This window comes from Lepidochelys olivacea (assembly GCF_965140295.1).
Source record: "Lepidochelys olivacea isolate rLepOli2 genome assembly, chromosome: 8".
NCBI classification, from domain to species: domain Eukaryota; kingdom Metazoa; phylum Chordata; order Testudines; family Cheloniidae; genus Lepidochelys; species Lepidochelys olivacea.
Window position 1 is genome coordinate 41,513,404 of NC_140418.1, and position 23,968 is coordinate 41,537,371.

The following is a 23,968-nucleotide window of genomic DNA, read 5'->3' on the forward strand; positions in this document are numbered from 1 at the left end:
TTTACTAGTTTTACTTTCACTCATTTTCCTGCTTTCCTGTCCTTACTTCCCTTGCCCAAAATAAGGGAAGAGAAAATAACAAACTGGTAACCTCTTTGACTGATCTCTAGCCAAGACACTTAAATCTCATTTAAAATCACCACCAGTGAACCAAGTGCCAATCTCACTCAGAGTAACAAACTGTGCATATGACCCTGCTCGCTGCACCACTGTGATGGGTTCCCCCTGGGATGCCATCTGGAACTGGGGTACCACTGAGCCTCCCTGTCCCACCAGCCTGGGCTCCTGTTTACACTGTACTTCTGTGACAAGCTGCTAAGCTCTCTCCAGGCTCCAGCCTGCACTTTCACCAGCACACATACAGGTAGGGACACACCCAGCAGCAGATACATACAGACGCTTTGACCAGCTACTGCATTGGAAGGCGCCAGCTACTCAGGCACACCTCTCCCCCGCCCCCCCCGGAGTGTAAACCCAAAATTATACGGTCTTGCGCTGTACAGGGAACTATACAGCATAAACTCAGGACATTCGCTCCTTCTTTCAATGTGGAGAGGAATATACAACAGCTTTCTGCCCCGAGTTATGACTCCCACACATGGCAAAAACAAGTTTATTAACTACAAAAGATAGATTTTAAGTGATTGTAAGGGATAGCAAACATATCCAAGCAGATTACCTAGCAAATAAACAGGAAACGCAAACTGAATATACTACATAGATCAGCTATCAATAGAAAATTGTCACCCAAAGAAATGATACAAGCTGGCTGCAGATTCTTAAGGGGCAAATTGTACTTGCTTACAGCTTAGAATCCCCAGGTGTTCCATTCACGGGGTAAAAATCCCTTTAGCCTGGGTTCAGCACTTCCCGCAGTTCAGTCTTTGTTCCTCAGGTGTTTTCAAGAGTCTCTTTGGGTGGGGAGTCAGTGAAGAACCAAGATGATGTCACTCCCCTGCCTTATATAGCTTTTGCATATGGCGGGAACCCTTTGTTTCAAAGCTTGGTTCCCATGCCAGTCAGTGGAAAAATACTGATATCCCAAGATGGAGTCCAGCACCAGGTGACCTGGTCACATGATCCTGTAGTATCACAGCAGCCATTTGTAGGAGGCTGTTTGTAGCATCCTCAGGAAGGCCCCCATGTGGGAAATAAGCTTCTTTTAAGGCCTGTTGTTTTTCTAATGGCCCTTCCCCACCCATCTACTCAGAATGAAAGCATCTTGTTTAGTTAAATGTGCCAACAGAAACTTTTCTACAAAAGACGCTCACAATGTATTGCACAGCCTCAGAGCAGCTGAACTGAATTAATCTTCCTTTGTTTGGAAGGGGAGATGGAGACTCTTTCTTAGAATTGAAGAGATCAATTTACTGTAAAGATGAAATAAAATGCAACCCCTCCATAGTGACAGCTTACAAAAAATAATTAAAAAGGAGTTATTTGTTACATGTTTGTACAGCACTGAGTGCAGTGCCTAGGCCTTCTAGACACTACTGCAATACAAATAATTACTAATAAGGCATTACTGGAGTACAAATAATTGTAGTAATGATAATTACTCTCACTTCCCTATACTCAGGTCAGGTTTTAGGTTTGAACTAAAGCCACAAATAACTCCCCAGCTCAAGTCTGTTTAGTTGGAAACCCTGTCTTGTGAAATCTAACTGAGAGCTCTCTTCTTTCAAGGCTTCTCATGTATATTTGTGGCCTTGCTATGCCACCTGAAACATGCAAATTGAGGTGACTAAATCCTTTTGCCTCCTTAAGAGCTGTAGTGCTTGGTGGCTGCAATATTTAGTACTTTCTGTTTTGCATCTCTAACTTATTTTTGCTAAATTTATCATCTACAGGAAAACAGTCTTTATAACCTTGGCTTTGATTTGGACTTGATGTCTTGGGATTCAGGCCCGTGGGATGTGACAAGCCATACTTATATAGGTAATTACATGCCAAATGTTTCAGCTATGATTATCTTAGAAGAGTGACTACTAGGGATATTGACTTCAGTGGTACTGCTTGCTGGAGTAGGCTTTTTTGTGTACTTCATTGATTTTCCTGGGATGGGACATGGCTACTGTTTTGGTCTCCCCTACGAGTCTCAGACTGATTAGTTGCTGTAGTCTTACTACATTCACTTGTGTGGTTTACTCCAGAAATTAATGTTTGGAATACAACAGCATGTTTCTTGCATGAGCTAAACTCCTACTGTTAGAAGATTTTACAGTGTGAAAGCCTACTTACCACTCTCTTGCAGGTGAAAACTTGAAGGAAGACCCTCAGTCGCCAGCTACTTCAATTTGTTCTGTCCCTTCACCATTATCAGACTCTTCAGTGCAGCATGTACCTGTAAGTAGTAAAGTCTTGGTGCCTCACGTGTGTGCAGTTATGTTGCATGAACTGACTTATGGTTCATATAGAAAATACAAATGAAAGGAGCAATCTCATCTTAAATTCTGTTCAATTTCACAGTATAAATGAAAGAGAAAATTTGTTATACCTACATCTGAAACACTGACTTTTCTTCTGACATTCTCCTGTATAAAGTGTTTTCTTTCCTTGCCACTGTGGGTGACCCAAATAAACAGGGGCATATATGTACACAGCATGGGGTATGGAAGCATGTACAAGCGTCCTATTGTTGCACACATTCTAGGGCATCCACCTTTATCCAGTTCCTAGGGCTCAAGGGGTAACCCAGTTGATTTAGGCACCCCCACCCTTTCTCAGTTCCTAAGGCTCTGGGCGAAAGGCACATACTCTTACCCAGTTTCTAGGGCTCCGGGCCATCCTTACCCAGTTCGTAGGGCTCAAGGCGTAATCTTCTGCAGGTTTGCAGGACCTTTTACCAGTGAAAGGGCCTTACCCGGTAATATCCTTATCCTCTATTTATTAACAATTACCAAGCAGAATACACTCACTAAGCATACAATGCTATGCTCACCGATCCTGATCATGCAGGTGAACTTTCCCTGTTGGCCAGGCAAGGTCGGTCTCGTCTGGGTTGTGGTTGCTGCAGGTCACGGTCGTGCAGAGGATTCTTAGCAGCTCTGATCTCAGGCTTTGTCTTAGAGGTGAGTTCTTCTTCCAGGTCTTTCCTTATTCTTATTCTTTTCCCAGCTGGACTCCTTCTTGGACCTGTGTTTATAGTGAAACTTGAGTCCTGCTTAGCTATACCATAACCAATCATTTTACTAAAATATTACAAAATAACTCTTTGACTAATCCTAACATATTGTGAAACAATTCTTTAACCAATCATACCCCAGCACCTTAGCTGATATAAATCTTACAAAATTAGTTATGCAAGAGACAGAAACAATCAAAGAACCAGATGGAGACCATACACATAAACAATAGAGAAGTAGGGACCATAAAGACAAAACAGTAGAAATATAGATTTTACAATCACAACTGTTGATAAGTGATTCCTTGTCAGACAGAATGCCATCAAGCAAAGTTTTCTTTAAACATCTCAAGAGATACCTTGCTTATTTGGTGATTGTGGGTACTATTGGGAAGGGTGCCTTCTTAACAGTCCGATATTACATTGTTTTGATATCATTTAGAAGAAATGTGAGGCTGTCACTTTCTGTTTCTTGGCTCATTGCTGCTGCTCTCCTAATATGACTGCAGCAAAAGGCCTCAGATCTTACACTATGCTGTGCTCATGTACAGCTGCCTGTTTTGAAATCGACAGCACTCACTATAGGCCTGCCCCTCCAACAGCTGCTGCCTCCTTTCTCCCCAGTCCGACAGATGGAAGGACAGGTGCTCTCGTTTCTAAACAGCATTTAGTACCACTTTATTTAAGTGCAACACAAAAAGGACTGAACAGCATCACCACTGAGGTCAGTGTGCAGACTTTCCGGGCCCCAAGAGTGTTGTCTGTGTCTGATAATCTGGGTCTATCCAGTAGCATCATGCTAATGTGAATAGTTACTGAAGGACATTGTTTTTTGTTTGTTTGTTTTTTAAATCATTCAAACTCATGCCCTGCGTGTCCTTGCAACAACTATAATTTATTTTAAAAAATTAAAATAAAATATAAATATCACAGCAGACTGCTTTTCCCTCTGTGTATAAACATCCTGAGTCCACATAAAACTTCCCAGCCCATAAATCACCTTCTGGGCATTTGGGAAGGAGAGAGATGAGCCTTCACATTAAAGGCAAGGTTAAATCCAGGGCCTGGCAAACTGAAGGGAGTTGAGAGACCTTTATGGAGTACTCCTGCCAACTGCTTCCTTTCACTTAATGATGGAGCTGCAGCTTGGGTGGCTCTGCTGATTGCAACTGTACCAGCATGACATGAGGAGAAGGGCAGTCTCTCAAGTAATTAGGCCTCAAATCATTTAGGGCTTTCAAGATTACAAGCAACTATCTGAACTCCATCCAGGAACTTGCAGGCAGTCAGTGCAACACAGGGGTAATGTAGTGGATAAAGTGGTCTTTGAGGTAGCTAGGTCCTAATCCTTTAAACAAGTGTGTACCATAAGGCCAGGACGATGAGCTATGTTCTGAAGTGTTGGGCGCCTGTGGCATCTGAAGAGCATCAGTGTGAATTATTTGCTTTGCTTCCAATGAGTAAGGCTGCAAATATGCCATGGAAGTCACAAATTCTGTGACCTCTATGACTTCTACAGTGGCCGGTGTGGCTGACCCTGAGGCCAGCCCCCAAGGCCAGCCGCACTGTCTGCTTCTGGGGCAGCCCTGGGCCAACCCCCTTGCTTGGTCCCCCCGAGCTACAGTAACTGTGGTCCTGGGCCATCCCCGTCCCCCCTAGCTGTAGTAGCATCACTGTCTGTGACCTATCCATGACTTCTACTAAAAATACCCATGACTAAATCTTAGCCTTACCAATGAGGCTTGCTGGCTGCATGCTGTGCCAGTATGTGCCTCATTTGAGAGGTTGTGTTCAGCCCCAGAGGATGTTAGGAGCATAGTGTTTTGTTTCGTCTTTTTTTAAAGCAGCTATGCATTGTGATTTGGTTTCTTCGGTAATGAGAAACAGCTTTTCAGATCAACTTAGTTCAGGCGCAGCTTGAATGACTCTTTGTTTCAGTTATCAGTTGAATATTATTCGTCATCTGTAGGGAGACTAAATGCTGTCTTAACAAGGAGAGGGACTCACTGATCTTTTGATCTCTAGATTCTGTCATTGTGACTCCTGTGTTCTGCTCTCTCTACATGGGAGCTCTGTACTTTGGAGTGCTATATTGGGCCTGCACCCATTGAAGTCACAGGGGCCCGCAGGGAAATCTGTACTTGAGAGTACTACATATGGTCTAGTGGCCTTGGACTGGGACTCAGGAGACCTGGATTCTGTTCCTGATCACTGAGATGCTGGGTGACTTGGGCAAGTCTCTTCACCGCTCTCTATTTCATCCATCATCTGTCTTAGCCTTCAGAATCCACAGGAATATCTCATGTGTATATATAGAACCCCTAGCACAGGGATGGGCAAACTATCATCCGCGGGCCACATCCAGCCTGCGGGACCGTCCTGCCCAGCCCCTGAGCTCCCGGCTGGGGAGGCTAGCCCCTGGCCGTTCCCCCGCTGTCCCCCCTCCCCTGCAGCAACGCTCACCTCCCAGGCTTTCAGATAAGCCTGTCCTGCCACTCTGAGCGGCATGGTAAAGGTAAGGGGTGGGGGTGTGTGTGGTGGGATAAGGGGCAGGAGGCAGTCAGGGGACAGGGGGCAGTTTGATGGGGCGGAGGTTTGGGGGTTGGAGGTGGTCAGGAGACAGGGAACAGTGGGGGTTGGATAGGGGGTGGGGTCCTTGGGGGTCGGGGGGACGGAGCAGGAGGGGTTTGATATGGGGGTGGAGTCCAGGGGAGGTTGGATAGGGGGTGGGGTCCTGGGGGGCAGTTAGGGATGGAGGTACCGGGGGGCAGTCAGGGGACAGGGAGCAGGGGGGGCTGGATAGCGGTTGGGTCCCGGGGGGGGGTAGTTAGGGGCGGGGGGGCAGTCAGGGAGTGGGAAGTGGGAGGGGGCGGATAGGGGGCGGGGACCAGGCTGTTTGGGGAGGCACAGCCTTCCCTACCCGGCCCTCCATACCGTTTCGCAACCCCGATGTGGCCCTCGGGCCAAAAAGTTTGCCCACCCCTGCCCGAGCATAATGGGGCTAGATCTTGACTGGGGCCTTTGCACCCTACTGGAGTACAAATAATTTATAGAGGAACAGTGGAATACTAGGTTTGTGGTCAGTAGCACAGATCTGAAAGTAGAATCCGGACAGCATTTGAATGCTTTTATAAGCACATTCTTCTGTTCTAAGAAGGATTTGTCATTTGTTTTATATATTCTTTGTCAATAGGAAGACTTAGACTTCAGCACCAGCTCCCAGATGTTTCCTCTCTCTCTGTACAGCAAGAGATCTGGAAGTCAGAAAGATAAAAAGCTCACTTCCAGTGCTGCACATCAGTCTGGTAAGAGTGATCTGCTTACTTTAACCACACAATTGGCACATATATCATTGCCTGTTGTATTAATTTAGATGGAATATATGAGGTAAAGGTGTTAACATAACCAAGTCACTGTCCAGTATTAAACAGTGTTAAACAAGGTTCAGGGTTCAGAGTAATTCTGGATAGTTTTCTGAAGACATCTGGTCAGTGTTCCACAACCATAAAAAAAAGCGAACAATGTTAGGAGCCGTTAGGAAAGGGATAGATAATAAGACAGAAAATATCGTAATACACTATATAAATCCCTGTTACATCCACACCTTGAATACTGCATGCAGTTCTGGTCACCCCATCTCAAAAAGGATATATGTGAATTCAAAAAAGTACAGAGGAAGGCAGCAAAAATGAATAGGAGGATGGAACAGCATCCATCTGAGGAGAGACTAAAAAGAGTGGGACTGTTCAGCTTAGAAAAGAGATGTCCGAGGGTCTATAAAATCATGAATGGTGTGGTGAAAGTGAATAAGGAAGTGCTATTTATCCCTTCACATAACACAAGAACCAGGGGATACCTGATGAAATTAATAGGCAGCAGGTTTAAAACGTAGTGAACTACTTCTTCACACAAGCATAGTCAACCTGTGGAACTAGTTGCCAGGGGATGTTGTGAAGACCAAAAGTATGGGTTCAAAAAAGAATGAGAGAAGTTCATGGAGGATACATCCATTAGTGGCTATTACCCAAGATGATCAGGGACATGTTCTGGGTGTCCCTAAATCTTTGACTGCCAGATGCTGGAACTGGACGGTAGGGGATGGATCACTTAATAAATTGTGTTCTGTTTGCTCCCTCCGAAGCATCTGGCACTGTCCATTGTCAGAAGACAGGCTATTGGACTAGATGGACTATTGTTTTGTCCCAGTGTGGCCATGCTTATGTATACAGAGAGCTCAGCATGCTTAGTAGTGTGGCAAACATACCATTTAAAGTCCTTTTGACCTTTAATTAAAGATAAAGAAAAGAAGAAAAAACAATTAAAGCGTTTGAAATGTAAAAGTATTAAGTAAGGCTTTTGTTTTAATATCTCTTGCTCCTTTTTCCTTTGGCTGGAGAGAGCTTTAGAAGGAAAAAAATCCCTTGTTGGACAGTCTCTTACGCGGGATCCAAGTATAGGAACTGTCCTTTTGGGGAAAAGAGACGTTAGTTGAGATTGGCTAGAGCTGTTGTTACAGTCTGATCCTGTTTCATCTTAGGTGGTGGTTGGGATTAAGCTGGAGCTGATAGAGGAGGTGATGTCATCTGGGTCCCCCTCTCTGGCCTGGTCTGGTCAGGACATCTCTCAGGATTAGGATTAAGTCCTGGGATCCCAGGAGATGGTGAGGCTGGCAGCCATGATGATGCAGCTCGTGCAAGTAGCCGATTTTTCTCCCCAAAAGTCTCTCTTTTTAGGGACCACAAAAGGGAATTATCAGTGGAACAGTCCATCCCCTCATTGGTGGACAAACTAATTAGGCCTATTATCCAACACACCAATTTTGTTTGTTTAATTTCCAGTCCCACACTTGTTGTGTACCAAGCATGATATTAACACAGTCCTTGAGTTCATTTTATGAACTTTCACATACTCTTTACAGTTGAGCTCACAATTAGGGTAAATTTGCAGGCCCAATTATCACATGCTTTGTATGAGAAAATGTTGACTGAAAGGTGTCAGCAGTCCAGTTCTAGCAGGCAGCCCTTTTATTTCTGATAGATTAATCCATTTGTGTATAAGAGGCATCTTTTAATAAATAGATGGACAAAGAAAGACTTCAGTAACCCTCACACAGTGCTGTATAGAATTTTTATTTTTAGATCTCGTGGTTCAACTCAGATTTTTTCTTTCCCCAGCAAACAGCTCTGTGAAGACACCAAAAAGGTCTAGTCAGACAACATCCAAACCGTCAATTCAACCTAAGCCTCTCTTGCTGCCTGCAGTACCTGAAGTTCAGGCCAGCCTTGGCATTCAGGCTAAAGCCATCATTATTCGGGCTCTTCCAACGCTTTTGCCACTGACAAAGCAGCAGCCAGTTGTTAGTATCCAGCCGGCCCCTCCTAAAGGTACGTGACTAGTTGTGGTTGAGCAGGGCTTGAGATGGATTCTTTTTTTCTTTCAAGGTACACAGGAAAATGCCATATTCTGAGGCAAGTAAAGCGAGTGAAGCTTGCTTTGACATCTGAAACAGAGGACCCAGAAAGGGGGGGGGGGTAAGAGCTTTACTGACATGCAAAGATATAAACAGGTTTCAGAGTAGCAGCCGTGTTAGTCTGTATTCGCAAAAAGAAAAGGAGTACTTGTGGCACCTTAGAGACTAACAAATTTATTTGAGCATAAGTTTTCGTGAGCTACAGCTCACTTCATCGGATGCATTCAGCCACGAAAACTTATGCTCAAATAAATTTGTTAGTCTCTAAGGTGCCACAAGTACTCCTTTTCTTTTTTCTTTTTGCAAAGATATAAATACTCTCCAAAATGCTATCAAGACTACCACATACTGACAAAGAAGCAGGAGAGGAGTTGGGACACTCATAGTTTCCTAAGATCTATTAAAAATAAAAATCGTAGGATTATGTGAAGAGGTGGGTTTTGAGGAGAGGGTGGCTGCGTGGCAAACAGGTTTAGAGAGGCAGTTTCACGCGAGGAAGCAGTACATGAGAAGGGAGGAAAGAGCATGTGGAGGGAATCAGAGTTGATGGGTCTGCCAGCTTTGCTTGTGATAACAAATGGTCTAGGCAAGGTTAACAGAGTGCTTTTGTTTATCCTTTCTCATAATAAAAGACCAAGAGGACATTCCACAGAATTGATTGAAGTGATTAAATGACACTTAAAAGAGAAAAAAGAAAATGCTGTTCTACCCACTGCATAATGACCACATGTCAAGGTTGAATCCCCACTCTGTCACTCAGAGTGCAGAAGTGGGGGCCTGCAAGGATGTTAAAAATTAATACTTGCCACTTCAGGCTTGTATTAAACTCCCAAGCTTCTCTCTGACCTTGACTTGGTAAACGCTGCCACCACCCAAATGCAAAAAACCCCCTTTGAACCCAAGAAGGAGCACTTGGGAATTTCTCCCTGTGGGATACCCTCAACCCTTTCACCCCACCCTCCGGGGAAGAGCTGAGAAAAGAAACAAAGGAAATTAGCTGTGACTATCAGCTAATCAAACAACATGCACAAACCTCTTAGGACACCAAAAATCCAATCCTGTTATTAAAAGTAAATTTTATTAAAAACAAAAAGGAAAACAATACATCTGGAATTTAGGCTTTTGGCTAGATCTTAAAAGGAACAATTACAAAAATTAAGCACCCAAAATAGCTTTCTTGGGGGTTCAGCTTAAAGGTTACAAGCAAACAAAAGCATCTGGAATTAGCACAGAGGAGATCCACAAGCCTTAAAAAATAAACAGAAATAAAGCTGATCGCATCTAGCTAAACAGTCTGATCTACTTACACATTTGGAGTTCAGATAAGTATTTCTAGGTATGACCTGATGATTTATGATCATACCTGGCTTAAAGCTGCTTACAGCATTGCTGCCCTGTCCCTCCAGCCCAAAGAACAACAGACAAAAGGGAAACTCTCTTTCCCAAATTTAAAAGTTCTAGCCTTCCCACTGGTTCTTTTGGTCAGGTGCCCTCTCCTTTTCTTTTACCTGTGGGCTTGTTAATGCTTTACAGGTAAAGCAAACAGAGAACAGACCAAGAGGGATTTAATAGCGAACTGGCTGGCTGGGTGTCCATAAAAGGGAGCTCCCCCCACTTTATTTATCACACCATGTGTAACTCATTGCCCCAGAAATCAGAGCCCAAGAATTTAGTAGCATCCAGAAAATAAGAGACATTTGTATGAATAATGAAAATAGCCACAGTTAGGTTAGGGTTACAAACCTCCTTCAAAAACAGAGAGGAGTCCTTGTGGCACCTTAGAGACTAACAAATTTTTTGGGCATAAGCTTTCATGGTCTATAACCCACTTCATCAGATGCATGGAGTGAAAAAAAAGTAGGCAGTTATAAATATACAGCACATGAAAAGATGGGAATTGCCTTATCAAGTGGGCAGGTCAGTGTTAACGAGGCCAATTCAATTAGGGTGGATGTTGGCAAGAAGGGGTGAATATCAACAGAGGGATAACACACTACAAAAGACATTTTCCCTCAAGAATTCATAACGTGAAACTATTATTAATTTTAATTTTGGTGCATGTTTTGATAATGAAAGCTTCTTACTAGCAAAAGAACTGGAACTATTATTTCAGTTCAGATAGGCCACCAAAGAGGTATCGGAGGTTGCTGACTGGTCACACCCAGCCCTGTGCCAGCTTTGAACTAGGGAACTAGAGAGGAAAGGTTCCTTATCTCATTAACAGTCCCCTAAGCTCTGCATTCTTGGGTTTGGCTGCCATACTTGCTCTGTTATTTGCTGAAGTGGGCTCAGTCTTCATTGACAATCTCAGAGCTGTATTTTATCCTCTAGCAAATTCAGAACAGACATTGTGTGGAATGGCCACTGATTCTCTGAAACTGTCTCATGTAGTTGCATATTTTGACCAGCGGATGGCGAAAAATACTTGTAGTTCAGCAGCTGTTTGAACTAAAAATGCTTTGAATGCAAGTACCGGGAAATGTGAAAACTTGTTTTGTGTGTGTGTGTGTGTGTAAATGCTTTGGTAGAGATCTAAGGAAATATGTCTTCACTATTGATTGCTTTTTCACTAGGAGTTAGGCTAAAGCCAGAGAGACTGGCAGAAAGTTTTTGTCAGGTGTGATTTGCCTAAATTATCAGACTGCCTGAACTACAATTTCACTTTCTAGTTGGGGTAATACAGCCCTTAATCCTTTCGAAGTACTTGTCCAATGAGATGCAATGCATTTCAGTAGTATCTGGAATAAAATGGTGAAAAGATCCCTTTCTGTAAGAGTGGAAATATGACAGTGGTGAGAAGGGGTACTACTTGGCCCTTGTGAACAAGTTTTAACATAAGATCAGCTTCCCCCTTCCCTAGCATAGGTGGTATGAATGTGGCTTGGGGAGAGCATGCGGGGAGGGAATATCATTTGGGAGGTCAGGATCCACACCCAGGGCTCCTGCCGAAATTTTCTGTTTGCTTTCTGATTGTAAACTTTGTCATAAACTCTTGAGGAAGAAAACTCTTCTGTGGAGCAGTTCCCCCAGCTTACAGGGTGTCCTTAGCCAAAATTCCACCTAAGTGGTTTTAAGTGGGCAATAGTTAGTTGGTGTTCTCCATCTCTGGGGTGGCTGAATTTCAGTACTGCAAAGCACTAGGATCTTGAGATTAAAGGTGCTAAAGAAATCAGGAAGCAACCGGAAGAACTGACTAGTTAGATCAGATTTGCTAACTTATGGTAAGCAGCCTGTGTTTGTAAATTACAGTTGTTTAGACCCTGGGCTGCTTCTTGAGTCACAAATAGGAGCTCAGGTGAAGAGAGGTTTTTCCTTCTGCATTTGGTGTAGTGAGTATGACCTTTTGATTTTGGTTACAGATCTTCTTAATCTAATTAGTATTACAGCAGTGCTTAGAGGCTAGGGCCCATTTTGCCAGGCACTGTACAAATATATAATGTGTGGACCTTTATATTGTCATTTGTTTTACCATAGTGCCTAGTCACCTTCGTCATGGCCTGGGACCCCATTGTGCTAGGTGCTGTACAAGGCACAACAGACAGACAGAGTGATTACAGTGAGATTGGTCAGCATTATGGGCAGTGGTCTGAGGACACCAGTGGCTTAACTGTTGTCAAGATGTTTGTTGATATCACAGCAAAGTAGTTTTAGGGAGAGATTTGAAGGAGGATAGTGAGGTGGCTTTATGGACATTTACGGGGAGCTCCTCCCAAGCATGAGCAGCAGCGTGGTAGAAAGCACGGGGATGCTTACTTGAAAATTTAACAAGAGGGCAATGGAAGATGGGATCATGGGCCAATTGGAGGTATGAGTCAACATCTTAATAGTGAGTGACACAATAGATGTGGGGAGGGAAGAGAGGATATGACATTCTGGAGTGCATTCCAGGCCAGTGAGAAGCTGTGTCACTCTTGCCCTGCAACCTGCGGTACCTCATCATGCTTTGCTGCTGTAGCTTCCAACCTGGTGTCTGTGCATAGCTGCAGCTTTCCAGCACATTCCAGTCACACTGTAGTTTGCACCAGCCTTGATTACCACTTGCAGGGTAACTCCACTGCTGTGTTTAAACTGAATTGTGTGGGTAACTCCATTTAAAGTAGCAAACTGTTGATATTGATCCTCTTAGAGGGGAAATGGACTTAAAATACCGTATCTGAACTGTCCAGGAGAGGGCTGGACTGTGCAGAAACAAGTTTTGCAGACTAGGAGTGAAGGAGGCTGCTGTCTGTACGAGCCCTCCCCCATTAGTTGCAGGAGTTGGAAGGTGTGTAGCGAATGAGACAGCGGGCTGCAGAAAGAGAAGGGATGGTCTCAGGGTTAAGGCAGTTGAATGCAGCCCTGGAGAATTGGATTCTATTCCTGCCTCTGCCCCAGAGTTCCTGTGTAATAATATCAGTCAAGTCACTTAAACCAAATTTTTCCCAGGTGGTCACTAATTTGGGCAGCCAGAAAGTGCGGCACCCACTAGTTCAGGGTCTGATTTGCAGACATGCTGAGAACTCACACTTGCAACTGAGTTCAGTAGGAGCTTTGAACATATGAAGTGCTGTATGTGCTAAGTTCTCTGAAAAACCAGTCTTAGGTGTCTCAAATGGGGCACCTGAAGTTAGTGGATACTTTTTACATTAACGAATTCATGAATTTCCTTATCTGTATTTCCTTAATGCCTCAGTTCCCCATCTGTACAATGGGGATAATACTCCCTTCTCTCATAGGGGCGTATTAATATTTGTGAAGCACTTGGATACTGTAATGATCACCATAGAAAACCCCATGAGGAAATGAATAGTTCTGTCTTCAGAGCAGTGGCTGGCCGTACATTAAAACAAAATATTGAACAGCTGATCATTATTTCAGCAGTGTTCGTCCCATGCACTGAATGACATAGGGGTCCTCTTTACTACTGACCAGATTTCACACACCACAGTACATTTATTTAGGAAAAAAGCAATACAGTGAAAACGTATCCTAAAACAGTAAGTCTTCACACATGCTAAGTGCATCAGGTGTGACCTATCTTCCACATCTAAACCTGGGCAGTTCCAGTCCTTCCAATCTTTTTAGTGGGGTTTTGCCCACTTGGTTACAATCTCATGTCACTTTTTGGATCAGAATGAGGGACTCTGAGGCAGTTCAGGCTGTTCCTCTATGCCCTTTCTTTGCCTCCTGGGTGGGAGGGATAGCTCAGTGGTTTGAGCATTGGCCTGCTAAACCCAGGATTGTGAGTTCAATCCTTGAGGTTGCCATTTAGGTATCTAGGGCAAAAACTGGGGATTGGTCCTGCTTTGAGCCGGGGGTTGGACTAGATGACCTGCTGAGGTCCCTTCCAACCCTGATATTCTATGATTCTGAACCTGTATGTTCAATTTCCCCCAAGGGGTGGTACTTCTTTGGAATTGTCTTGGGATCTGCAGTAAATACCAATCTTTCCCCTTCCTTTTCCTCCCCCTGCACCAATTTTAGTTCCTGGAGGAAGCTTAGTAACCTCCCCCATCAAAGCTGAACATTGTATTCTAGCTCCAAAGATGCATAAACTTTAGTTATCTATAAATGTTATACACCTCTACCCCAATATAACGCGACCCGATATAACGCAGGTTCACGTACAACGCGGTAAAGCTCTGACATGCTGCTCTGAGCAGCACGTTAAAGGTGGTGGGCCAGGGCTGAAGGGTTGGATAAGGGGCAGAGGGTCTCGGGGGTGGTCAGGGGCTCCCTCACCAGGGTTTGGGAGGCAGGAGCTGGGGGGGGGCACTTTTTTGGGGGCCCGCAGTCCCAGAGTGGCCCGGGGGATTAGCGGGGGGCCAGGAGCAGCCCGCTTTGGTTCTCCAGCCCCAGCCGTGTCACTTAGAGGAGGGGGCTTGTGGGAAGGGATCCCCCCCGCACTCACCGGCAGCGGTGGAAGTGGAGCGGCCTGGCTCCAGCCCGCTCCACTCCGCCAGCTCCCAGCCGTGGCGCTTCGCTTCCCGCTGCTGGTGAGTGCGGGACCTTTCCCCAATCCCCCCCCAGCGACACGGCTGGGGCCGGGCAAGGAAAGCAGAGCGGGCTGGGGCTGCGTCAATCTGCTTCCCGCCGCCAGTGAGTGCGGAGGGTGTCCTTTCCTCAACCTCCCCGCACTCACCGGCGTTGGGAAGCGGAGTAGCCCAGCCCCAGCCTGCTCCACTCCGCCAGTTCCCAGGTGCAGCGCTCCGCTTCCTGCCGCAGGAGAGTGTGGGGGGCGTCTTTTCCCCAACCTCCCCACACTCACCGGCGGTGGGAAGCAGAGTGCCGCAGCTGGGAGGTGGTGGAGTGAAGTGGACTGGGGCTGTGTTGCTCCTCTTCCTGCCGCTGCTGGTGAGTGCCTGTTAGGGGGCGGGGTGTGTGGATGGGGGTCGGGGCAGCCGGGACAAGAAGCAGGGGAGTTGGGTAGGGGGTGGGGTCCTAGGGGTGATTAGGGACGGGGGTCACTGGAGGGGGCGGTCAGGGAACAAGGAGCAGGGGGGGCCAAGGCAAGTTCGATATAACGCGGTCTTACCTATAATGCAGTGAGATTTTTTTGTCTCCCGAGGACCGCGTTGTATTGGGGTAGAGGTGTATCAATATTCCTTAGCCAATAGCATTGGGCAATCTCAGCAGTCTTCTGAAGTTTCCACACTTCTAAGGTTTCAAGTGGTGCAGTGGCTGATTTGAATTAAATCAGTTTTTCTACCGATTTAAATTGGTTGAAAAACTGCTTGCAAACTGTCCTTTATGCTATTTTAATGGAGGCCTAGATTTTGGAGAGCATGAAGCAGTGTTGCTTGATCATGTGTTAATTTGCATTCTGTGGTTTGGCAGGGGTCTGTCTTGTGACCAGTCCCAGAAATATTAACAGTTATTACGGGGCTTCCAGTGCGCACGAAGGAGAAAGCTAATTGGGAATTGTCCATTCCAATCAGGTGTGTGCACGTGCACGTTGGCCGGAAGACTTTTGCCTTAGTAGCATCCGTCGGGTCGGCCTGGGCGCCCCATGCAGTCGCACCCTCATGGCGCCTAATATATAGCCCTGCCGACCCACCACCACTTCAGTTCCTTCGTACCACCAGTGACGGTGGCTGGAAGTTCCCTGGGCTCTTGCTCAGCAAGTTTCCTCTCTATTCTGTTGTATATAGTTCTTAGAGTTGTTCAAGTTACTAGAGTTTAGTTTAGAGTTTGTTGGGGGTTTTCCCCCTTGCTCCAGTTCCTGGTGCCATGGTATGCCACAGTGTCCGGGTATCAAGAACTGTGTGGGCCTGTGCCAAGCGCTGCACTCGTTGTGTCTATGGTGCCTGATGGAGACCCATCAGAAAGATCGCTGTAAGATCTGCTGCAAGTTCTGTCTGAGAACTCTTAAAGAAAGGGAACGGCGGCTCAAGGTGATCCTCCTGGAGGCAACTGTACGCCCCCACTCTGACCCAGGCTCGAGAGACCTGACCCCTACAGCGTCGTCCTCGACGCAGAGCTCTCTGGCGCCGTTGGCGAGCTCGGCGCCAAGGAAGAACTCTTCCCGGGATGCTCGGCACTGTCACGGCTCCTCACTGGGCCCATCTGACAGTAGTCACTGCTCCCACTCGCCGATGCCTCAAAATAAGAGGAAGCCGGACAACTGTTCTCCTCTGGCCAAGCTGTGAGATGTGCGACCCCAGGCGGGCCGCTCCTTGGGATCTCCTCCCGGGGCCATGTCGATTCCTGCCCAGGTGCGGCAGTTGAGTCCGGCCCTGCCTGGATCACCGGCGCCTACACAGAGCTGGTGGATCTGCGTCCTCTGGTACATTTGAAGGGGAAGCTGGCTATGATGTCGAGACACTCCCCCTCGCCTTGTCCGTCAGCACCTACCCGCCTACCTGCTCCCCAAGCTCTCGACGTTTGGGGCATCGAGGATTGGCTCCTCCGTGGTCTTCAGTGTCTTAGACCTTGGAGTCTGAGTAGGAGCAGAAGTCGTAGATTGAGGTCTGGCAGAGACAGAAGAGTGCCTCAAGCATGGCCTCTGCAGTGGCAGAACCCGCCTTAGTGGCCCTTCTGGACCCCCTGGGCTTTTCACCAGGTCCATGCTCAGCAACATCTTCCGTGGCCTCCGCCACTTTTGTGCCACCTTCCGCTGTGCATCTGCCCTTGTTGCCTATGGTCCCGATGCCTTTGCCTCCAGCTCCGTCGTCGGCTCCGACCTCGGCACCGCCTTTCACAGCATCGACACACCCATCTCCCATGCCTGCACCCTTGTCGACGTTGACCTCGCTGTAGGCACCTATGGCCCCAGTGCTGATGTCGGCACCGGGCCCCTCGACTCTGGTGACTCCTGTGAATATGCCGACACAACTCCCTCCGATGAGACTGTTGATGATGCTGACGCCTGTTCCGACACCTATGGCCCTGGCACCGTCAGCAGCACCACTTCCTCCAACGCTGCCCCGGGAGTCATGTGACCCCTCAGGGGCAGATGGTAGGGAGCTTCCAGTACTGGCACACGCTTCCTCCTCCTCGTCGCTGAATGAAGCGTTGGTGGGGGTGGCCATAGCCCCTGCGGAGCAACTGCTGCAAGACTCTGTTGTCCTCTGGGCATCAAGGCTGAGGAGGTGGTAGAGGACACAGATTCCATGGTGGACATCCTCGCACCCTCGGGACCTTCACGCATAGCCTTGCCCCTTATAAAGACGGTTTTGGACACCACTAAAACCCTGTGGCAGATGCCGGCATCCTTGCCACCTACTGCCAAATGCAACGAATGGCGGTATTTTGTGCTCTCCAGAGGATTCAAGCATCCTTACTCCCACCTGCCTCCTGACTCCCTGGTGGTTGATGCAACTAACCAGCGGGAGAGACAGGGCTTCCAGGGTTCCTCCCCAAAGAATAGGGACGCTAAATGCCTTGATCTTGTGGGTAGAAAGGTCTACTCAACCAGTGGTTTGCAATTCTATATTGCTAACTAACAGGGCATTGTGAGCAGGTACTCTTATAACACCTGTGCAGCAATGGCTAAGTTCAGGGAGCTTGTCCCTTCGGATTCCTGGTTGGAGTTCACTGCCTTGGTGGAAGAAGGGAAACTGGTCTCCTGGACCTCCTTGCAGGCACCATTAGACGCTGCAGACTCCACCACCAGAGTGATAGTGACGGGGGTGGCTATGTGACATGGGGCTTGGCTACAAGTTTCAGGGTTACCCTATGAGGTCCAGCAAATGATTCAGGACCTCCCGTTTGAGGGTGAGTCTCTGTTTTCAGAGAAGACAGACAAACGGCTCCACAGCCTAAAAGACTCTTGGGTCACCCTCAGATCCTTGGGCCTGCACACCCCCACAATGCAGCAGAGACACTTCCACCCACAACCTCCTCAAAGGTTCCAGGAAAAGAACCGCCAGGACGGTTCTTGGAGGAGGAACAGGAGCGGCAGGAGGAGGCAACACCCCTCCACTTGTCAAAGCTCGGGCCAGCCCAAACCGCCCCCTGGCCCTAAGCCAGCCTTTTGAAGGTGCAATCGAGGATTGCGTTCCGGATCAGAGACTGGATCTACCCCGCCTTACCTTTTCCTCCTGACTATCCACTTCTACCATGCATGGTCCCATATCTCTTCGGACTGCTGGGTGCTCCGCATGGTAGAGGGGATACTCCATCCAGTTCTGTGCCCTCCCGCTCTTCCACCCCCCTTCCCCATCCCTCTTCAGGGACCTTTCTCACGAGCAGCTTCTCATTCAGGAGGTGCAGTCGCTTCTAGCACTAGGGGCGTTGGAGGAGGTTTCTCTGGAACACAGGGAAGAGGGATTCTGTTCCCACTATTTCCTAATACCGAAAGCCAATGGCGGCCTTAGGCCTATCCTGAACCTGCACGACCTCATAGAGTTCGTGAGGAAACTCGGGTTCCGCATGGTCTCCCTGGCCTCCATCCCTTCACTGGATCCAGTAGACTGGTATGCTACCCTTGTTTTGAAGGATGCATATTTTCACATTGCAATCACACACAACCACAGAAACTTCCTCCGGTTTGTGGTCAATGGGTCCCATTACCAATTTACTGTCCTCCTGTTCAGCCTGTGAACAGCACCTTGCGTATTCACGAAGTGCATGGCAATCGTCGCCACCTTTCTGTGGAGACATCAGGTACAGCTGTTTCTGTACCTCGACGACTGGCTGATCAAAGGCCACTCCAGGGCACACGTGGAAGCTCAGGTTGTGTTTATCAGAGCCACCTTCAAGAATCTGGGTCTGCTCCTGAACGAAGCAAAATTGACTCTGTCCCCAGTCCAGAGGATAGAGTTCATAGGGATGGTACTGGACTCAACCCAAGCTAGGGCATTCCTCCTGCAGGCGAGATTTCAGGCCCTCAACAGCATGATTGAGGGACTTGTTCAGTTCCCCACCACCGTGAGAAATTGCCTGAAACTTCTTGGGCACGTGGCAACCTGTACATATGTGGTACGACATGCCAGGCTCAGGCTTCAGCTGCTTCAGTCGTGGCTTGCGTCAGTATACCGACCTGCCCGAGACAACTTGGACAGGATCATGACCCTGCCTTGCCCTATCCTCGACTCGCTCCAGTGGTGGACAGATGTTCAGCAGGTGTGCTCAGGAGTTCCCTTCGCTGCCCCACAGCCATCCCTGGTGATGGACGCGTCCGTTTTGGGATGGGCCTCTGGTCACAAGCAGATCTCCGACTCCATATCAATGTCAGAGAGTTCAGAGTGGTGCGCCTAGTGTGCCAGACATTCCACGCCTATCTAACCGGACAATGCGTATCGGTCATGATGGACAATACGACTGCGATGTTCTATATCAACAAATGGGGTTGCATGCTCCTCTTCCCTGTTCCAGGAAGCCCTCATGCTATGTGACTTCTGTGTAGAACATTCAGTCGACCTGCAGGCATTGTACCTCCCTGGGGTTCAGAATGAGCTGTTGGACCACCTCAGCAGATCGTTCCGCAGTCACGAGTGGTCCCTTTGCCTGGATGTGGCATGTTCAGTCTTCCAGAGGTGGGGATGTCCCCTGATCGATCTCTTTGCCACGTGACGCAACAGGAAGTGTCAGCAGTTCTGCTCCTTCCAGAATCACAGCCCGGGTTCCACAATGGACATGTTCCTCCTCCATTGGGGGGGCCTTCTATACGCCTTCTATATGTGCTCGGGTCATTCTCATAGCACCGGCCTGGCCCTGTCAGCACTGGTGCACGTCTCTCCTAGACATGTTCGTGGGAGCCCCGATTACCTTACCGCTCTTCCTGGACCTTCTCACACAGGACCACGGATGTCTCCAACACCTGAATCTGCAGTCGCTCCATCTCACAGCATGGAAGCTCCATGGTTGACCCTTTGGAACTTTCCTGTTCAGACCAGGTCAGACAAGTCTTCCTTGGCAGTAGGAAGCCCTCGACAAGGGCCACATACTTTACCAAGTGGAAGAGATTTTCAGTCTGATTGGCCCAGCGCGACTCGCCCCTGATGCGAGCCTCAGTGCCCCACATTTTGGACTATCTTTTACACCTGAAGCAGGAGGGCCTCTCATTGCCTTCTATAAGAGTGCACTTGGCTGCCATCTCGGCTTTCCATCTAGGGGCACAGGGCAGCTCAGTTTTTGCTAACCCTATGGTCAGCCGCTTCCTGAAGGGGCTTGACAGGTTGTACCTGCATGTCCCCCGACCGGTTCCTGCCTCGGACCTCAACTTGGTCCTCTCTCGACACATGGGGCATCCCTTTGAGCCTTTAGCGACATGCTCCCTGCTCTACCTCTCTTACAAGGTTGTGTTCCTGGTAGCAGTAACCTCAGCCCGGATGGTGTCTGAGCTCAGGGCTGTTAGAGGGCTTATTCCTTCAGCCGCTCACTTCCCTGGTCTTTTTCGCATGAACAGAGAGCAACAATACCTTAAATCCAAAGGTGCAAACAATTCGATGTTTATTGGGATGAACTTCCAGCAAGCAATGATTCCAATTTCCTTCCTTAGTGCCCCCCTTCCCAGCTCTGACACCACAGAGCCTTACTTGTGTCCCTGTTCCCATTCCCTGTTTCTATTCCCCCCTTAGCGAAACATAATTCCAATTCCCCCACTCCCATTCACTGTTCCCATTCCCCCCCTTAATTCCTGTTTGACCACAGATTATATAGTAAAACTTGAGTTCTGCTTAGCTATACCTTAACCAATCATTTTCCTGAAATTTAACTAACCAATCCTAACATATTGTAACATGATTATCTAACCAATTATATCCCACCACCTTAATTAGGTTTACACCCAGCAAAATTAATTATACAGCAGACAGAAAAATCACAGAACCAGACAGAGATTATACAGAAAAACAACAGGGAAGTGAGGAGTACTTGTGGCACCTTACAGACTAACAAATTTATTTGGGCATGAAAGCTTATGCCCAAATAAATTTGTTAGTCTCTAAGGTGCCACAAATACTCGTCATTCTTTTTGCTGATACAGACTAACACGGCTACCACTCTGAAATAGGAAAATGAGGACTACAGAGACAACAAAGAAATGAGGATTTCACATCCCAGCTATTGATAAATGAGTTCTTCCCAGACAGGATGCAATCAAACTAAGTTTCCTTTTACATTTTCTAGGCTCTTCCCTTTCTCTGGAGGTGATAGGAATACAATCCTGTCCTGATAATGCCTAACAGCCCAGTAGCACCTTATGTCAGTGTGACTGGTGAGGAAGTGACCATTTGCTTCCCAGCTGCTTAGCCAAAGGCCTTAGCCTAAGAACAGGGCCTCAGACTGTCACAGTAAGAGAATGCTCTTACACTGGCAGACAGTGATGTTGATCCTTTCTTTTATACCTCTATAACTAATAACTAGCTAATTGATAAAAATACACCTAAATTCCTAAAGTATAGGCCTTTGCAGACAGGCCTGAATATCTATACCATACAGTCATAGAATATCAGAGTTGGAAGGGACCTCAGGAGGTCACCTAGTCCAACCCCCTGCTTAAAGCAGGACCAGTCTACAGAGGGATGGTCACCTCCTTCTCATGCTGTGCTGCCCAGTGCAGTAGTTTGGGAGCTGACCTTGTTCGTGAAGACAGAGGCAAAAAAAGCATTGTGTACATTAGCTTTTTCCACATCCTCTGTCACTAGGTTGCCTCCCTCATTCAGTAAAGGACCCACACTTTCCTTGACTTTCTTCTTGTTGCTAACATACCTGTAGAAACCCTTCTTGTTACTCTTAACATCTCTTGCTAGCTGCAACTCCAAGTCTGATTTGACCTTCCTTATTTCACTCCTGCATGCCTGAGCGATATTTTATTCTCTCTGGTCATTTGTCCTATCTTCCACTTCCTGTAAGCTTCTTTTTTGTGTTTAAGATCAGCAAGGATTTCACTGTTAAGCCAAGCTGTTCACCTGCCATATTTACTATTCTTTCTACACATTGGGATGGTTTGTTCCTGCAACCTCAATAAGGATTCTTTAAAATACAGCCAGCTCTCCTGGACTGCTTTCCCCCTCATGTTATTCTCCCAGGGGATCCTGCCCATCAGTTCCCGGAGGAAGTCAAAGTCTGCTTTTCTTAAGTTCAGGGTCCGTATTCTGCTGCTCTCCTTTCTTCCTTGTGTCAGGGTGCTGAACTTGACCATCTCATGGTCACTGTCTCCCAGGTTCCCATCCACTTTTGCTTCCCCTACTAATTCTTCCCGGTTTGTGAGCAGCAGGTCGAGAAGAGCTCTGCCCCTAGTTGGTTCCTCCAGCACTTGCACCAGGAAATTGTTCCCTATGCTTTCCAAAAACTTCCTGGATTGTCTGTGCACTGCCGTATTGCTCTTCCAGCAGATATCAGGGTGATTGAAGTCTCCCATGAGAACCAGGTCCTGCCATCTAGTAACTTCTGTTAGTTGCCGGAAGAAAGCCCCTTCCACCTCATCCCCCTGGTCTGGTGGTCTGTAGCAGACTCCCACCACGACATCACCCTTGTTGCTCACACTTCTAAACTTAATCTAGAGACTCTCAGGTTTTTCTCAAAAGAACAGGAGTACTTATGGCACCTTAGAGACTAACAAATTTTTTTGAGAATAAGCTTTCATGGGCTACATGCATGCAGTGGAAAATAGAATAGGATGATTTTATATACACAGAGAACATGAAACAATGGGTGTTACCATGCACACTATATAGAGAGTGATCAGTTAAGATGAGCTGTTACCAGCAGGAGAAAAAAAAAACTGTTTTGCAGTGATAATCAAGATGGGCCATTTCCAGCAGTTGACAAGAACGTGTGAGGAACAGTAGGGGGGAAAAATAAACTTGTGGAAATAGTTTATTTTGGCCTCTACACCAACATTCCACACAAAGATGGACTACAAGCCATCAGGAACAGTACCCCGATAAGTCACGGCAAACCTGGTGGCTGAACTTTGTGACTTTGTCCTCACTCATAACTATTTCACATTTGGGGATAATGTATACCTTCAAATCAGCGGCACTGCTATGGGTACCTGCATGGCCCCACAGTATGCCAACATTTTTGTGGGTGACTTAGAATAACACTTCCTCAGCTCTCATCCCCTAATGCGCCTACTCTACTTGCGCTACATTGATGACATCTTCATCATCTGGACCCATGGAAAAGAAGCCCTTGTTGAATTCCACCATGATTTCAACAATTTCCATCCCACCATCAACCTCAGCCTGGACCAGTCTACACAAGAGATCCACTTCCTGGACACTACGGTGCTAATAAGCGATGGTCACATAAACACCACCCTATACCGGAAACTTACTGACTGCTATACTTACCTACATGCCTCCAGCTTTCATCCAGACCACACCACATGATCCATTGTCTACAGCCAAGCTGTATGATACAACCACATTTGCTCCAACCCCTCAGACAGAGACAAATACCAACAAGATCTCTATCAAGCATTCTTACAACTACACCTGCGGAAGTGAAGAAACATATTGACAGAACCAGAAGAGTACGCAGAAGTCACCTACCACAGGACAGGCCCAACAGAGAAAGTAACAGAATGCCACTAGCCATCACCTTCAGCCCCCAACTAAAACCTCTCCAGCGCATCATCAAGCATCTACAACCTATCCTGAAGGATGACCCATCACTCTCACAGATCTTGGGAGACAGGCCAGTCCTTGCTTACAGACAGCCCCCCAACCTGAAGCAAATACTCACCAGCAACCACACAACAAAACCACTAACCCAGGAACCTATCCTTGCAACAAAGCCCGTTGCCAACTGTGTCCACATATCTGTTCAGGGGACACCATCATAGGGCGTAATCACATTAGCCACACTGTCAGAGGCTCGTTCACCTGCACATCTACCAATGTGATATATGCCATCATGTGCCAGCAATGCCCCTCTGCCATGTACATTGGCCAGACTGTACAGTCTCTACGTAAAAGAATAAATGGACACAAATCAGACGT

At 47.1% G+C, this 23,968-nt stretch overlaps 1 protein-coding gene across 5 annotated transcripts in view; it reads left to right on the forward strand.

Annotated features, from left to right (window-relative positions):
* ATF6 (activating transcription factor 6) overlaps positions 1–23,968 on the forward strand; it is a 419,899-nt gene that overhangs the window by 14,443 nt on the left and 381,488 nt on the right. For all 5 annotated transcript variants that reach the window (XM_084636803.1, XM_084636800.1, XM_084636801.1 and 2 more), the window contains exons 3-6: positions 1,851–1,938; positions 2,255–2,346; positions 6,318–6,429; positions 8,299–8,508. In XM_084636803.1, coding sequence (XP_084492929.1) covers positions 1,851–1,938; positions 2,255–2,346; positions 6,318–6,429; positions 8,299–8,508 — 502 coding nt within the window. The remainder of the gene's footprint in view (positions 1–1,850; positions 1,939–2,254; positions 2,347–6,317; positions 6,430–8,298; positions 8,509–23,968) is intronic.